At 50.3% G+C, this 18,038-nt stretch overlaps 1 protein-coding gene and 1 non-coding gene across 2 annotated transcripts in view; one reads left to right on the plus strand and one right to left on the minus strand.

Moving 5' to 3' along the window:
* ACSS1 (acyl-CoA synthetase short chain family member 1) overlaps positions 1–18,038 on the plus strand; it is a 68,543-nt gene that overhangs the window by 32,549 nt on the left and 17,956 nt on the right. The window contains exons 3-10 of the mRNA XM_038750879.1: positions 8,085–8,284; positions 8,499–8,674; positions 9,323–9,475; positions 10,568–10,715; positions 11,176–11,313; positions 12,525–12,617; positions 14,517–14,629; positions 14,938–15,064. Coding sequence (XP_038606807.1) covers positions 8,085–8,284; positions 8,499–8,674; positions 9,323–9,475; positions 10,568–10,715; positions 11,176–11,313; positions 12,525–12,617; positions 14,517–14,629; positions 14,938–15,064 — 1,148 coding nt within the window. The remainder of the gene's footprint in view (positions 1–8,084; positions 8,285–8,498; positions 8,675–9,322; positions 9,476–10,567; positions 10,716–11,175; positions 11,314–12,524; positions 12,618–14,516; positions 14,630–14,937; positions 15,065–18,038) is intronic.
* Positions 17,375–17,512, minus strand: LOC119932751. The gene has a single exon (XR_005452486.1). It is a non-coding gene; the product is annotated as a small nucleolar RNA SNORA7 (small nucleolar RNA).

Genomic DNA, 18,038 nt, shown 5'->3' on the forward strand with positions numbered 1-18,038 from the left:
GAGGGGAAGGAGGTAAGGTAGGGGAATGGGAAGGGGGAGGAGCGGGGGAGGAAGGAGGGGACTCAGTCTGGGAAGGCCTCCTGGAGGAGGTGAGCTCTCAGTAGGGCTCTGAAGGGAGGAAGAGAGCTAGCTTGGCGGATGTGCGGAGGGAGGGCATTCCAGGCCAGGGGAGGTGACGTGGGCCGGGGGTTGATGGCAGGACAGGGGAGAATAAGGCACAGTGAGGAGATTAGTGGCAGAGGAGCGGAGGGTGCGGGCTGGGCTTTAGGAGAGAAGGGAGGTGAGGTAGGAGGGGGTGAAGTGATGGAGAGCATTGATGCTGAGGGTGAGGAGTTTGTATCTATCGCAGTGCTTAGTTCAGTGCCTGACACATAGTAAGTGCTTAACAAATACCATAAAAATTGAATGTACAATTGAATAGGCATGTACAAGAGTGCTGAGGGTGGGTATAAATAATTTTATAAGTGCTAGCATTGGCTGATGGGTTTATATGCTGTAAAGTGGTGGGAAATTAATCAGGAAGTTTGTTTAGAGAAGGTGAGATGTTGGAGAATTTTCAGTCAATCAATCAATCAATCAATTGTATTTATTGAGCACTTACTGTGTGCAGAGCGCTGTACTAAGCGCTTGGGAAGTACAAGTTGGCAACATACAGAGACAGTCCCTACCCAACAGTGGGCTCACTGTCTAGAAGGGGGAGACAGAGAACAAAACCAAACATATTAACAAAATAAAGTAAATAGAATAGGTATGTACAAGTAAAATAAATAAATAAATAGAGTAATAAATTTGTACAAACATATATACATATATACAGGTGCTGTGGGGAAGGGAAGGAGGTAAGACGGAGAGATGGAAAGGGGGACGAGGGGGAGAGGAAGGAGGGGGCTCAGTCTGGGAAGGCCTCCTGGAGGAGGTGAGCTCTCAGTAGGGCCTTGAAGGGAGGAAGAGAGCTAGCTTGGATGTTGGGAGGGAGGGCATTCCAGGCCAGGGGGATGATGTAGGCCAAGGGGATGACGTGGGCCGGGGGTTGATGGCGGGACAGGTGAGAACGAGGCACGGTGAGGAGATTAGCTGCAGAGGAGCGGAGGGTGCAGGGTGGGCTGTAGAAGGAGAGAAGGGAGGTGAGGTAGGAGGGGGCGAGGTGATGGACAGCCTTGAAGCCGAAGGTGAGGCGTTTCTGCCTGTTACGCAGATTGATTGGTAATCACTGGAGATAATTAAGATAATCAATTAAGCAATCATAGTTCTTGAATGATTACTGTGTGAGGAGCACTGTACTAAGTGCTTGGGAGAGTGCAATATAATTCTATTTATTCTGTTGACACCTGTCCACATGTTTTGTTTTGTTATCTGTCTCCCCCTTCTAGACTGTGAACCCGTTGTTGGGTAGGGACCATCTCTACAGGTTGCCAACTTGTACTTCCCAAGTGCTTAGTACAGTGCTCTGCACACAATAAGTGCTCAATAAATACGATTGAATGAATGAATGAATGAATGAATGAGTGAATGAATGAATAAATGAACAGATTTGGTAAACAAGTTCCTTGCCCTATAAGGAGAGTTGTGGCTTACCTGATTTGGGAAGAGAGGGAGTTCCAAGCTGGGAAAATCATGTGAGCAAGGTGGATATGGGAGAGTCAACAACAAGGAACAACTAGAAGGGTGGCTTGGGCAGAGTGTAGAGAGTGAGTTGGGAATAATAGATAAAGAGTACAGATATGTGAAGTTGGGTAAGTTGATGGAAAGCCTTGAAGCCATTTGTTAGGATTTTATATTTAATGTGGAGTGACACAGAAATCCAATGGAGGATTTTGTGGAGAAGAGAAATGTGGGCCTAACGTTATTCCAAGAAGATAATCTTTGTAGTATAAATTGGAGTGGGAAGAAGCTGAAGCCAGGGAGACAAACGCTTCCCTTCCTTCCTCTCCCCCTCCTCCCCCTCTCCACCCCCCCCCCGCCTTACCTCCTTCCCTTCCCCACAGCACCTGTATATATGTATATATGTTTGTACGTATTTATTGCTCTATTTATTTATTTATTTTACTTGTACATATTTATTCTATTTATTTTATTTTGTTAATATGTTTTGTTTTGTTCTCTGTCTCCCCCTTCTAGATTGTGAGCCCACTGTCGGGTAGGGACCGTCTCCATGTGTTGCCAACTTGTACTTCCCAAGCGCCTAGTACAGTGCTCTGCAAACAGTAAGCGCTCAATAAATACGATTGAATGAATGAATGAATGAACAAGTAAAGAGGCTGATGCAAAAATCTAGTCATGATATGACCAGAGCTTATACCAGTGATGGCAGCGGTTATTCCGGATGGCCACCAAGTCGCCGGGCGACTAAAGAATTAGTCAGCATGTGACTGCCGAAAGTTTTAATAAAGTTTTATTGGTAAGGCCGAAGACCGAATAGGGGGTAACACTCCCAGCGGGCTCATTTCCTTAAGGGAAAAGGCCCCAAAGACCGAATAGGGGGTAACGCACCTGGCGGGCTCATTTTCTTAAGGGAAAAGGCCCCGAGGGCCTGATACAGCGGGCTTATATACCGCTGTTGCTGATCACAGTGATTGGTAGATTTGAAAACAGTGGGGACTGGATTGGTGCAGATTTGTTCCAGATTTGGTGCAGAGCTGGGCAGAGGCTATCTCCTTATTTGGTTTGGTTCCTGGACCCAGCCAGTGGGCTGCAGGGTCTAAAGCCCATACCAGATATGGCAACAGAACCGCGTACATTCAAACAATATGTGCAACCTTTCCATGGTGCATGAGGGGCCCCCATCATTCCCCCCTCAAAGACATACAACCCTTATTCCTAAGGGGTTGCTGAGGGTCGATGGTCCGTCTTCTGGAATGGCTTCATGCTGACAGTGGGCGATGAACTCATAACTAGATGCATTCGGGGTCGTATGGGTGTACCGCAAACCGGCCGTGAGCTCAACGGTGAGATGGTGGTGGTGTCACGGTCGGGGTGATTTCTCGTAGAGCCTGTAAGATGGGGGCAGCGTCCCCCTCAGGTTCCTCCATTGACTTATGTCCCTTGGGTTGGTGCTCTTCCCCATGGAGCCAGAGGTCGCCGATTCGGTCACAGGTGTATTGTGAGGGAGTGTCCTCCTGGGGAGAATCAGAAAAATCTGGGACAAGAGGTGTCCTCGGTTTGGGTGCGGGCTGCCTGTCGAGCAGCTGAGTCCGCAAAACGATTTCCCTTGATTATTTCTGTATTCCCCTTTTGGTGTCCCCGACAGTGAATTACAGCCACTTCCTGGAGTTCCCAAACTGCTGCAAATAGCTGGAGGATTTCCTCTGCATGTTTGATAGGGGTGCCTCGGGCAGTAAGGAGACCTCACTCTTTCCAAATAGTCCCATGAGCATTTAAGACATGGAAGCCATATTTGGAGTCAGTAAATATGTTGATGCATCCCCTTTTCCAATTCCATAGCTCAAGATAGGGCTACCAGTTCTGCTTTCTGCTCTCCTGTACCGCTATGGCAGTGGCTACTACCGCATGGAGACATGCTGGCCAACCAGCGGCGATGCTATCCAACTACTTGGAAGAATACGCTACCGCGCAAAAGTCTGATCGCAAGGATTGACCTAGAACCGCAGCACAGTGGTGTCACTGCTCGTCTACATATAAAGCAAAAGGTTTGGCTAGGTCAGGCCAAACAGTTCCTGCTGATATAAACATGGTAGGGGGGCAGTTTGGAGACAAGATTTTGAAATGCCGTCGATCCCCACCACCCTTACTCCAGATGGATGGGTAGGACTGTGAAAACTGGGAAGGACAGAGTAGGTGGCTCCCGTAACAATAAGAAAATTTATAATCTTACCGGACATTTCTACGCTCAACCTGGGTTCGGCCATGGAGATGGTTCCTGCGGGGGCCTGGCCGTTCCCTGGGCTCCATCAGTCCCGGCTCTCGGACACGCCAACAACTGGGAACTGGCCAGCCTCGGGGTCGGCACTCGCCTCCAGTAGCGGGCAGTTCTGTTTCCAGTGCCTGTGTCCCTGGCAGAGGGGGCACGGTTCAGGTGGCTGGTGGCCGCGACCAGGCCTCCATGCCTGGGGGCACTTCTGAGTCCAATTGCCAGACTGGTGGCACACAAAACAGGGCTTCCCAGACCCTGGGCCACAGGCAAGCACCGTGGCTGCATCGGGCAACCTTCCAGGGTGGACCGACCCTTCGTCAGGGCCGCCACAAGTAACTGGGCCTGCTCCCTGCCCTTCATTTTTGCCCTGTGGTCCTTCTCATCCCAGGCTGCCTGGTCACGGTTGTTAAAAACTCTAAAGGCAGCCTCTAACAACTGATTCGTGGGGGTTTGTGGCCCCAACTGCTCCTTCTGTAATTTTCAGTGGAAATCTTCAGCCAATTAATAAAATACAGATTTAGAATGACACTTCCCTCTACCGAGTTGGGATCAAGCTGGGTGTACTTTCGAATCGCCTCCACCAGCCTGAGTCTAAACATGGCACGGTTCTCGGTAGAGTCCTGGGTCACAGCTCAGACCCGATCATAGTTAACTTGCTTCCTAATTCCTTTCTCCATGCCCGCCAGTAGGCATGTAATCGTATGATCCCGGAGCTGTCTATCAGTACTGTCTCCCTGATAATTCCAATCTGGTTTGGACCGAGGGACAGCTATCGCTCCCAGTGGGTGCCTCCCATGACTGTTCACGGCAGCTTCATCCCCGCCCTTTCAGCATAGTCCCAAACTATTCTCTTTTCCTCTACGGTCAGGCAGGAGGAAAGCAACAGATTAAGATCTTCCCATGACAGGTCGTACTGCAAAGTCAGGCTCCGGAATTTGTCCCGAAAGCGCGTGGGGTCCGCAGAATATTGTCCCAATTTCCCATTTTGCCATTTCCAATTCTCTCAAAGAGAAGGGAGCCTGTACCCGCACTATCTTTCCCCTCTCCCCTGCAACCTCCCTCAAGGGGAGTATCCTCCCCAGGTGCTGGAAGGGCTTAGGGCCCAGGAGGAGGTGGATTGGTATGGAGGAGGACATAACAAAAGGTTGGGCCCTGTAGTGGTGGTGATTCCCATTCCCTCACGGGGCTGAGTGGGGGCCAAAGGTACCTGAGATTCCCAGCCAGAGGGAGGGGGAAAGCCATCCTCCCCGGGGCCCCCTGCAGAGGAGAGGATCATCCGGAATATATCTGAGGAATCAGACCTTAGGGCTGGACCCCCTGGAGGGGCCCAGGAAAAACACATGCAGCAGTTTTTTCCTTCAGGGCTTTGGGACAAAGCCATAAAAGCTTGGACATAAGGGATTTCTGACCATTTCTCTAACCGCCTGCAATATAAGTCCAGCTGGAAAATAGTATTATAACTTACGGACCCATATTCGGGCCAGACCTCCTGATCCTCTAATTTATACTGAGGCCATTTTGTGGTACACAAGAAAATCAGTTGCTGTCATTTTAAATCGGCCAAACCAAAGTTGTCCTTATTCTTGGTGTTCAGCAGGCAACCCAATGGGGAGTCGCCTGGAATTGAGGAAACTTGTCCCATAACGGGTGAAAAACGTTCCTCCTTTGGGGTCCTGGAAAATATTTGTCTGAAGCCTGAGAGTGTTTCAAGGAGGAGGGAGTGGTTTTTAGGGTTTTCCTTATCAAAGGGCCACAGTCCAGGTCATTGTATGGTTTCAGGTTTATCTGTCCATATTAGCCCCCAGGCTGCCTGATCTGGGGCCCTGGCTCTGAGCCAGGAACAACAAGTCTCCAGTCCTGAGCAAGGCAAGGTTAGCCTGGTCCAATGTGAATCCAGCTGCCATACAAGGGGAGTGTTCATGGTTCCTGGCTCAGAGCCAGGGCGCCAGAGCAGGCAGCCTGGGGGCTAATATGAAACACTCTCAGGCTTCAGTTTTGCTGACACAAAACCAACCTGGTTCTCCTCCTACTGCTTTGCCCACTCAGATTCACTAGCTGGCTCCTCTTCTCCCTCTCATACTCTTACCACAGATGCCCCAGTTCACTTGTCTCAGTCAGTGTAGTCAGTGATCTGTTTCCAGTCTCATCACTATACCTAACCTTATGAGTGAATGAGTCCTGCATGTAAAACTCCTGAATGACTTTCCAATGTGTTGCCCTCCTACCCATCCATTCACTTATTGCGCTCAATGCCCAGTGGGAGAAAGTGGGTGAAAATGTGCAAACCACCACTGTTATCTTCAATGCATTCAGCAGGTTCTCAATACTGTGGCATGAACCACAACTGTAGTTTCCCAAGCACTTAGTACAGTGCTCTGCACACAGTAAGCACTCAATAAATACGATTGATTGATTGATTGATTGTGGGGATGGCAGTGTCTGTCAATCTCTGTTAATTCAGAGATAATAAGGAACACCTTTTCGCTAAGTTTCACCCAAACTCCAGAGCCCGCTGACCCTCACCTCACAGTTGTAGCCAGTTCTGCTCAGGGATTGTTCTAGTTTAAGGGGTAAGTCAGAACTTGGCCACAATCCTGTTTTGTTCTCTCTGTTTGGGACAGCCCTTCATCTCTGTTCCTGAGTGCAATGTTACTATGGGGTTAGGGTATATTTCTGCTGTTGACTTGCTAAGGCCTGAAATGCCTGCACTCATCAAATCTGACAGCCAGACCCCCTTTCAAAGCCTTATTGAAAGCACATCTCCTCCAAGAGGCCTTCCCAGACTAAGTCCCTCCTTTCCTCACCTCTCACTCCCTTCTGCATTGCCCTGACTTGTTCCCTTTGTTTTCCCCCCATTCCAGCACTAATGTACAAATCTGTAATTTATTTATTTTCATTGATGTCTGTTCCTCCGCCCCCCTCCCCCAACCTTCCCAGACTGTGAGCTCGCTTTGGGCAGGGAATGTGTCTGTTTATTGTATTGTACTCTCCCAAGCACTTAGTACAGTGCTCTGCACATAGTAAGCACTCAATAATTATGATTGAATGAATGAATGAATGGGGAGAGCACAATGCCAGTCACTGCTGATGTCCTTAACCCTTAACCCCTAACTTTGCTCCTCTGAAGGGAACTGGGTTCTGGAATTAGGTTCACTTGCTGAGACTCGAACTGGAATCCATGCCTTGGAGTCCTGGCCGTGACTAGAGTCTTAGCCTGTCCCGCCATCGACCCCCGGCCCACGTCATCCCCCGGGCCTGGAATGCCCTCCCTCTGCCCATCCGCCAAGCTAGCTCTCTTCCTCCCTTCAAAGCCCTGCTGAGAGCTCACCTCCTCCAGGAGGCCTTCCCAGACTGAGCCCCTTCCTTCCTCTCCCCTTCGTCCCCCTCTCCATCCCCCCATCTTACCTCCTTCCCTTCCCCACAGCACCTGTATATATGTATATATGTTTGTACATATTTATTACTATATTTATTTATTTATTTTACTTGTACATATCTATTCTATTTATTTTATTTTGTTATTATGTTTGGTTTTGTTCTCTGTCTCCCCCTTTTAGACTGTGAGCCCACTGTTGGGTAGGGACTGTCTCTATATGTTGCCAACTTGTACTTCCCAATAAGGGTTTCCATCACAGCCATCAAAATCACAAACACACACAATTTCTGGGAATTGTTTGGGAGGGTTGAAGTTTTCCAGTAGGCAGGAATAAAGGATAACTTCAAGAGCAGTATGGTCCATGAAGGACAGTGAGCTGTACATCCTAGCTCACTGTGAGGTTGGAGGTGGAAAAGGGATAGTTTGGGGTATGAGGGTAGGTGTCCAGGAGGGCAACCAGCCTACAGTTCTTCCAAGTGCCTCTATTGATTAGAAGGTTCTTTCTGCAGTCTAACCTAAACCTCTTTCACTGAATTCTACCTCTGCTTCTCTCCCTTGACCCAGGCTTAATATAATAATAATTATTATGGTATTTCTTAAGCACGTACTATGTGCCAAGCACTATTCTAAGCACTGATATGGTGGCAGCTCAATGATACCCACATAAGGTTTCTCTGTACTGGTCCTCTGTGTCCTTCTCTTCTCCAGCCTCATAGTAAGGATTCTCTGGATGGGAGCAGGGGTGGGTGGCCAGAGGGTTGGAAGGGAGCAGAAGGCCAATGGCTAGGCAGCTAGCCGCAAGCGGGAGTGAGAAAGCTGCTGTCTTCTGTCCCACAGGGAGCTTCTGGACATCACTTGCCGCCTCGCCAATATTCTGAAAAACCGTGGGGTGGGCCGTGGGGACAGAGTGGCCTTGTACATGCCTGTGTCCCCTCTGGCGGTAGCGGCCATGCTGGCTTGTGCCCGAGTTGGGGCCGTGCACACGGTGATCTTTGCTGGATTCAGCGCAGAGTCTTTGGCTGGACGAATCAATGATGGTAAGCACCGCTGCGGAAGCAGAGAAGGGTCATGGTCCCATACAAGATAGGACTGCATCCTCCCAAAAGGTCATGTGAATGCCCACAATGCTAGGCCACTTGGTGGAACTTCCTGTTGGGGTGGCTGGAACATTAAGGAGCTGGGACTTATGTGAGCCCTCAGAATTGCCCATCTGTGGGAGACACTGACCACTCTCCCAATCACCTCTATCAGCAAAGTGCAAAGTGGTCATCACTGCCAACCAGGGTCTGAGAGGAGGCCGAGTCATTGAGCTGAAGAAGATAGTGGATGAAGCTGTAAAAAATTGCCCTTCAGTCACGTGTGTCCTGGTGGTTCAGAGAACAGACAACAAAGTGCCCATGGGGAATCTGGACGTCCTCCTGGAAGATGTGAGTCTATTCAAACAGCGTAGCTCCCTAACCCTAACCCTAACTATGACTCAACCCTACCAAACCCTAACCCTAATGATGACTCTAACCATACCAAATCCCAATGCTAATGCTAACCCTAACCATACCAAATGCTAAGCCTAATTATAACCTTAACACTAAGCTAACCTTATGCCTACCAAACCATAACCATAACCCTAATCATGATTCTAACCCTACCAAACCCTAACCCTAACCTTAACCCTAATGAACCCTAACGATAACTCTAACCATGACTCTAACCCTATCAAACCCTAACCCTAAGCTAACCTTAACCCTATCAAACCCTAACCATAATTCTAGCCATGACTCTAACCCAACAAACCCTAACCCTAACCTTAACCTTAACCCTACAAAATCGTAAACCTAACTCTAACCCTACCAGACCCTAACCCTACCAAACACTAACCCTTATCATAACCCTAACCCTAAATATTCCCCATCAAAGGAGGGGCGAGATCTACTGCTTCTTGGGTTTTAGAGTGGTGCATAGGGATGAACCAGGTCTCCCCAACATGTGTCTGAGGGTAGGACCAAGGTGAGAACCCGGAAAGATCTCCAGGGGACAGCACCTAAAAAACGCCTGTCTGTTTTTGTCTTTCCTATCAGGAGATGACCCAAGCAAGTGCGGTGTGTCCTCCCGAGTCCATGGACAGCGAAGACATGCTGTTTCTGCTTTACACTTCAGGGAGCACAGGCTCACCAAAGGGGCTGGTTCACACTCAGGCTGGATACTTGCTTTATGCTGCTCTGACCCACAAGGTGGGCCTGGGGTGGGGCTGGGTGTAGAATGGCTCAAGGAGGCTTTGGCTGCTTGCAGCTGTGGGCTGTTGTGAGATTCATGGGTACTGATCTCTTTGCGAGTAACTAAAATAGACATGAAACTAGGGACTGGCCTAGAGGCACAGGGCTGGAAAGACACTGGGCCAAGACTGAAAGACATCAGGCTGGGTATTAGATTGAATGTGGAGGATGAAGTATGTGCAGTGGAACCCTAGCCCAGCTACTGAAATTTATGAAGCTGCCTGTCGGCCCTGGCTCCCAGGGAATTTGTCCCGCAACTCCTATGAGGCAGGCAGGAAGATACTTTGTTGGGGGCCGAGGGGAAGTGCTCTTAAAGTTTGGTATGAGAATCCAGTGGCTAGTGAAATCAGCTTGCAGAACTTGCTATCTCCCCCCCAGCCCTGCCCAAACTGCCTGCAGAGTCTAGTCCAGGTAGTCTCCCAGAAGGCAGGTCTTTTCTTGCCCAGCCAGGCCATTCAGTAACAGGCCATTCTTGTCTGACTGGAACCAGGGGCTCCATCTGCAGTCGGACACTGCCTCCGTCTTGTCTGTCCCCGTCTCACAGCCTGTTTCAAGTCCCCAGTGGGGTCTGCTGCCAGAGGCCAGAGAAGGGAGACCTACCTCAACTCAGGGCCCTCAGTCCTGGCCCGCTGGGGGTGAGCTGACTGGACAGTGCCTCTGGGATTGCAAAATGGGCTGCGTGGAGGGCCAGCCCCCAACTCAGCTCAGCTGCTTCAGCAGCAGACGTGCTGCCCCAATTAGGAGCATGTGACCCCAGAACTCTGCCCTAGAAGCAGAAGGTGAAGCTCAGACTTCATGACTGAGAAACTTTGGGGCCTCTAAGCCTTCCCATTACTCCTCCTCCATTTGACCCTCAACCCTGAGTCCCACACCCCCTCAACCTCAACCCTGGGAAAAGAGATAAGATTGGGGCTGACCAGCCTTGTTTGAGGAGCCATGGTTCTCTTTGTATCTTAGATACACAGATCACATGGGAGCAGGCGCGGCAGACTCCTCCCTGCAGTGAGTCCTTGATAATCATTCAAGTCATACCTCTCTGTGTTCCCACAGCATGTGTTTGACTACCGGGAAGGGGATGTGTTTGGCTGTGTGGCAGATATCGGTTGGATCACGGGACACACTTACGTGGTATATGGGCCACTCTGCAATGGAGCCACCACAGTCCTGTTTGAAAGCACTCCAATATACCCCAATGCAGGTGGGTGCACGACCCCTGGGCAAATCCTGTCATCGCATGAAGGGGCAAGGCCAAGGCAGGCCAACAAGATCAATATCCCTGGAATGGTGGGGACAGGGTGGCAGAAGCCCTCAACCCCAAGAGCCCAGATTGTTCCAGATATTGTCCCAGATATCCCAGTGGCGCTTTTGCCACTATCTGGGGTGCCACCTCTATGCCATCCCCACCAACCCCTTTGCTACCCTCCATACTACCCTGCTGCCACTGCCATTGCCATCCTGATAACCTGACCTGGCACCACTCCTGTGGGTCTTTTCAGTTAAAATGAATTGGGTACTCCAGGGTCTGAAGCTATTGCTTTCCTTTCCCTGTGTGACTGCATGACACATTTGCAGGATTAGCTTTGAAGGATTAGCTTTGTTCTGGACCCTGGGAGGCTAAAGATCCTGGAAGATAAAGATCAACTTGGGACATATTGCAGGTCGATACTGGGAAACTGTGCAGAGATTAAAGATTAACCAGTTTTACGGTGCGCCCACTGCTGTGCGACTGCTACTGAAATACGGAGATGCTTGGGTGAAGAAGTATGATCTGTCTTCTTTAAGGACTTTGGGATCAGGTGAGACACTCTGAAAAGTACAGGCTCAAGTTCAACTGTCCTGGGATGCAGTGGACACTACATGGGGTAAATCCCCCAGGCCTTGGCCTCATCCCATTCCCATTTCATCCTCCCCATATGGTCCTATCCCTTCCCCATCCCAATCCCCTGTCCCTTCCCTGTCCCATTTCTATCCCATCCCTAGGGGTGAAAAGATTGACCCCAGAACCACACTGAACTGTGATCAATCAATGAGTAAATCAACAATGGCATTCATTGAGTGCACATTTTCACATTCCTTCCAGAGCTGAGGGGACTCCCTTACCTGGGATAATCAGGAATCCTCTTTGGCCTCACTCTGGTTGTTGGTGCTTTTCTCAGGGTCAGGGGTTGGGAGGTCAGGGATGGCACTTTCTCAGATAGTAAGCATCCCCTGCAGAGGAGGGCTGGAAAAAGCTAGGAAACAAATCCAGCTTTGGAGTCCTGGCCCAACTCTGCAGGAGGACTCAGTGAGGCAGAATCTAGGAAAAGAGGATGCAAAATCCAAACCTCTGGGAGTGAGCATCACACTGTCTACAGCTCCCCGACAGAAAACAGCTACAGCCACAGCCAGCAGCTTCCACAGAGAGCCTGCTGCTCCCTCTGCCCTCCCTGCAGTTCTGCTTCTGAGCCAGACCCTGCCTTGCTGGCCACTGAGGACAGGCACCTGGATTCCTCCACCCATCTGTTGTCCAACTCTGTGGCCAGGAGAAAATGCGGCTGGAGTGTACTACTCCACCACTAGCTATCGTATCTCCAGAATTGTCGTCCAGCTTAGTGCCCTGCTGGGGAAGGGGTGCAGAAGAGAGCTAGTGCCTTCTGTCCCCAGCTCAGGGTCTCTCTGGGGTCACTGCAGGCCAAAGCATTGTGAGAGAATTCTCCTGGGGCCAGATTCTGCCCTGGCTAACCTCCTCTTAGCAGGGCTGGACAATGCAGAGGTGGGTCCCATTGGGCCTGCCACTGGCTCTGCCAAGATCCAGGATGCTGTGGGGCCCGGCTAGCCTGGAATGCATCAAGGCATCCCTCCAGGCCCCCCATTTCCTGCCTCTGGGGAGGGGCCTGGTGAGACTCAGTGGCCCACAGCTCTGCCAGTTCCACTTTCCACAGATGTCCAACTTGGACTGGGGCTGGGGAGAGGTCAGTGGCCTTGGCCCTTGGGCTTCATTCGATTTCATGTGCTGCTTTGGTTCCAGTGGGAGAGCCAATTAACCAGGAGGCTTGGGACTGGCTGTACAACGTGGTGGGAGGTGGCCGGTGCACACTGGTGGACACCTGGTGGCAAACAGGTAAAAAGGCTAAGTGGAGAGTGGTGCTCTGTAATTTTTTATTATTATTATCTGTTTTTTAATTATTTACTTATTTATTTGTATTACTGTGTGTCTCCTTCTCTAGGTTGTTAGCTTGTTGTAGGCAGGGAATGTGTCTATTTATTGTTATAATGTACTCCCCCAAGCTCTTAGTACAGTGCCTTGCTCACAGTAAACTCTCAGTAAATACAGTAAATACGATTGAATGAATGAATGGTAATGAGTCTCTCCTCTTCTCTCGTTTTCCTCTCTGGTCTCATGATGCAGGAGTAGGAAGGCATGGCCGACCCAAAATATTCCTGGGGGTGAGGGAAGACACAGAGTCTGGGCTGCTGGTGGCATTTCCACTTACTACTTCCTCTAAGGAGGAGGAGTTGGGCCAGGCCTGGGACCTGACATGGAGTCCTGGGACCTCAGAGGTGACAATTGAAACAGCAAGGAAAGGGAAGCAGCCCAGAAATTGATCTTCTTCCATTCAGCTCAGCTCAGCTCAGCTCAGCTGGGGCCATGGGGCCATGTCATTTGATCTCCAAGTAGAGATATTTTTGCCTCTGGAAACCCCCTCCCCGCCCTGCCTCATTTCATAACCCGGAAGACAACATATTGGGTGGGAACAAGAAGAGTGTCAGATATACAGGACCTGGTGCCTCTCTCAGGACAAATTAGTCTTCTTTTCAGAAAATCTGAAAAGACTGACCCCAGAACCACAGCGGACTGTGACTTCCAGATTGCAGCTCACATTCATGTTCAGAGACTGGGGGAGTCCCTTGCATGTGGGTGGTGAGGGCACTCTGTGGCTTTTCTTTGGATGCTGGCACCCCTCTCATGTGTTTTGACTGGTGAGGCGCCTAAGTGTGAGCTTGTTTGTGGAGAAGAAAGGTCTGCCCCAAGACTGGGGAGGAGGAGCTGTCTCCCAGAGACGCTCTGCCCCAAATCAATCAATCAATCAATCAATCAATCGTATTTATTGAGCACTTACTGTGTGCAGAGCACTGTACTAAGTGCTTGGGAAGTACAAGTTGGCAACATATAGAGACAGTCCCTACCCAACAGTGGGCTCACAGTCTAAAAGGGGAAGACAGAGAACAAAACCAAACATACCAACAAAATAAAAGAAATAGAATAGATATGTACAAGTAAAATAAATAAATAAATAGAGTAATAAATATGTACAAACATATATACATATATACAGGTGCTGTGGGGAAGGGAAGGGGGTAAGATGGGGGGATGGAGGGGGGACGAGGGGGAGAGGAAGGAAGGGGCTCAGTCTGGGAAGGCCTCCTGGAGGAGGTGAGCTCTCAGTAGGGCCTTGAAGGGAGGAAGAGAGCTAGCTTGGCGGATGAGCAGAGGGAGGGCATTCCAGGCCCGGGGGATGACGTGGGCCGGGGGTCGATGGCGGGACAGGCAAGAATGAGGTATGGTGAGGATGGCATGTAAACAATGGCATTTATTAAGCACTTACTATGTGCAAAGCACTGTTCTAAGCGCTGGGGAGGTTACAACGAGGTCAGGTTGTCCCACGGGGGGCTCACAGTCTTAATCCCCATTTTATAGATGAGGTAACTGAGGCACAGAGAAGTGAAGTGACTTGCCCAAAGTCACACAGCTAACAATTGACAGAGCCGGGATTTGAACCCCTGACCCCTGACTCTAAAGCCCGTGCTCTTTCCACTGAGCCACACTGCTTACACAGGAGGAGACGTGAGACGGGAGAAAAATCTACGCTCAGTCAGCATGGCCCCTCCTGCACGGGGCATGTCAGGGGCAGGGGTCCTGTGTGGCATGATAGATAGGTAGCAGGGGTTGCTGGTGCTTTCACCAAGCCCCCAGCCCCCAACGGGCCCCCGTTGGTCAGACTTCTCCTTCTCTCTGCAGAAACAGGGGGAATTTGCATCGCACCGCGACCTTCAGAGGAGGGTGCCGAGATCCGTCCTGCCATGGCCATGAGGCCCTTCTTCGGGATCTCCCCGACCTTGGTAGATGAGAAGGTGAGTTGAGGCTGGGCTTCACCTAGGAGAAGATGGGTCCTGGCAGGATGTGTGTGTGCAGAAACCTTGGAGGAGGCAGATGGCTCTAGACCAAGATGTTCTCAGAAAAGGCTGGGCCTTTGGAGAAGTTTTCATCCAACTGAAAGCATGCCCATTACGTTTGCAGTGAAAAGGGATGACTGCTTTGGGAGTGAAAATCCAGAAATGAATGATTGTCACTCCAGGACCAGGCTGGGAGGGCCGGGACCTTGCTGATGCCTTCACAGTGTGCTGCTTTTTCCTGATGAGTCTGTGCCCTTGTGTCTCAGGGAAAAGTCATGGAAGGTGGGAACATCTCTGGTGCCCTGTGCCTCTCCCAGGCCTGGCCTGGCATGGCGAGAACCATCTATGGAGACCATCAGAGATTCATCGAAGCATACTTCAGTGCTTACCCAGGTCAGTCTTGTCTTATGCAGTCGAGTCGTTTCCGACCCATAGCGACACCACGGCCACATCTCTCCCAGAACACCCTGCTCTCCATCTGCAATCGTTCTGGTAGCGTATCAATCAATCAATCAATCAATCGTATTTATTGAGTGCTTACTGTGTGCAGAGCACTGTACTAAGCGGTTGGGAAGTACAAGTTGGCAACATATAGATACAGTCCCTACCCAACAGTGGGCTCACAGTCTAGAAGGGGGAGACAGAGAACAAAACCAAACATATTAACAAAATAAAATAAATAGAATAGATATGTACAAGTAAAATAAATAAATAGAGTAAAAAATATGTACAAACATATATGCATATATACAGGTGCTGTGGGAAAGGGAAGGAGATAAGACCGGGGGATGGAGAGGGGGACGAGGGGGAGAGGAAGGAGGGGGCTCAGTATGGGAAGGCCTCCTGGAGGAGGTGAGCTCTCAGTAGGGCCTTGAAGGGAGGAAGAGAGCTAGCTTGGCGGATGTTGGGAGGGAGGGCATTCCAGGCCAGGGGGATGACGTGGGCCGGGGGTCGACGGCGGGACAGGCGAGAACGAGGCATGGTGAGGAGATTAGCAGCAGAGGAGCGGAGGGTGCGGACTGGGCTGTAGAAGTAGAGAAGGGAGGTGAGGTAGGAGGGGGCGAGGTGATGGACAGCCTTGAAGCCCAGGGTGAGGAGTTTCTGCCTGATGTGCAGATTGATTGGTAGCCACTGGAGATTTTTGAGGAGGGGAGTAACATGCCCAGAACGTTTCTGGACAGAGACAATCCGGGCAGCAGCATGAAGTATGGATTGAAGTGGGGAGAGACACGAGGATGGGAGATCAGAGAGAAGGTTGATGCAGTAGTCCAGATGGGATAGGATGAGAGCTTGAATGAGCTGGATAGCAGTTTGGTTGGAGAGGAAAGGGCGGATCTTGGTAATGTTGCGGAGCTGAGACTGGCAGGTTTTGGTGACGGCTTGGATGTGAGGGGTGAATGAGATAGTGGAGTCAAGGATGAAACCAAGGTTACGGGCTTGTGAGACGGGAAGGATGGTAGTGCCGTAAATAGTGATGGGAAAGTCAGGGAGAGGGCAGGGTTTGGGAGGGAAGACAAGGAGTTCAGTCTTGGACATGTTGAGTTTTAGGTGGCAGGCAGACATCCAGATGGAGATGTCCTGAAGGCAGGAGGAGATGTGAGCCTGGAGGTAGGGGAAGAGAGCAGGGGCAGAGATGTAGATTTGGGTGTCATCAGCGTAGAGATGATAGTTGAAGCCATGGGAGCGAATGAGGTCACCAAGGGAGTGAGTGTAGATCGAGAACAGAAGGGGACCAAGAACTGAACCTTGGGGAACCCGCACAGTAAGGGGATGGGAGGGGGAGGAGGAGCCTGCAAAAGAGACTGAGAATGAACAACCAGAGAGATAAGAGGAGAACAAGGAGAGGACGGAGTCTGTGAAGCCGAGGTTGGATAGCGTGTTGAGGAGAAGGGGGTGGTCCACAGTGTTGAAGGCAGCTGAGAGGTCGAGGAGGATTAGGATAGAGTATGAACCGTTGGATTTGGCAAGCAGGAGGTCATTGGTGACCTTTGAGAGGGCAGTTTCCGTGGAATGTAGGGGACGGAAGCCAGACTGGAGGGGTTCGAGAAGAGAGTTGGTGTTGAGGAATTTGAGGCAGCGCGTGTAGACAACTCGTTCAAGGAGTTTGGAAAGGAATGGTAGGAGGGATATGGGGCGATAACTAGAAGGTGAGGTGGGGTCAAGAGAGGGTATTTTTAGGATGGGAGAGACATGGGCATGTTTGAAGGCATAGGGGAAGGAACCAGTGGAGAGTGAGCGGTTGAAAATGGAAGTTAAGGAGGGGAGAAGGGATGGAGCGAGAGATTTCATGAGATGAGAGGGAATGGGGTCAGAAGCACAGGTGGCCGGAATAGCACTTGAGAAGAGGGATACTCTGTGGATACTGCTGGGAAGGATGGGAGAGTAGCAGAGAGTGTTGAGAGCTGGGGGGTTGGAGAAGCCGGGGGGGAGTGACTTTGGGGAGGTCGGACCTGATGAATTTAATTTTGTTAATGAAGTAGGAGGCCAGATCGTTGAGGGTGAGGGAAGGAGGAGGGAGAGGAACCGGGGGCCTGAGAAGGGAGTTGAATGTATGGAAGAGCTGACGGGGATGATGGGTATCCATAGAGTTTTCTTGGTAAAAATACGGAAGTGGTTTACCATTGCTGTGCTCTGCACAGTTAACTAGAGTCTCCACCCTCAACTCTCTCCCAAGCTGCTGCTACCCAGCACAGGTGAGTTTTGACTTGTAGCAGATTGCCTTCCACTCGCTAGTCACTGCCCAAGCTAGGAATGGAATGGGTAGGCCTCTGCTGGACTCTCCCTCCCATAGTCGAGACTGGTAGAGTACTGGAAACTCTCCAGGTGCGACCCTAAGAGGATACCCAAGTCAGTAGGGTCATGGAAATACTTCTGGATCGGCTAAGAACTTAGGTAGCTAGATCTGGATGGACCTTTTGGAATATACAATTTTAGGGAGTTTGGAGCTGATGCTTGCCCATGGCCATTCACTGTAATAGGATGCTAAAGTGCTAGAAGGAGGCCTGGGGTCAAAGCTTGTTTCAGTGACATCGCAGTCATTGCCCCAGCTGCGCCCCTGGGTGACCGCTGTGCCTTTGAGTACGTCAGCTCAGAGCTCCCCTCTACCTTTGATGGAGGTGGGGAGAGGGGAGATGCTGAACCATTCTCGGGCAATTAGGTGGATGTGCTGATGCATCAATTTTATTTATTGAGCTCCTACTATGGGCAGAGCACACAATACATTAGACACCCAAGAGAGTAAAATAGAGGTCAAAGATAGGATCCCTGTCCCCTAGGAGTTTACACAGTCACAAATTATTTCCAAATAGGAAGACAAAGAGGATGGAAAGATGGAGTAAATCAATGTCAATCTATTTGGATGTCAATC

The sequence above is a fragment of the Tachyglossus aculeatus genome, chromosome 9 (genome assembly GCF_015852505.1).
Source record: "Tachyglossus aculeatus isolate mTacAcu1 chromosome 9, mTacAcu1.pri, whole genome shotgun sequence".
Taxonomy (NCBI): Eukaryota; Metazoa; Chordata; class Mammalia; order Monotremata; family Tachyglossidae; genus Tachyglossus; species Tachyglossus aculeatus.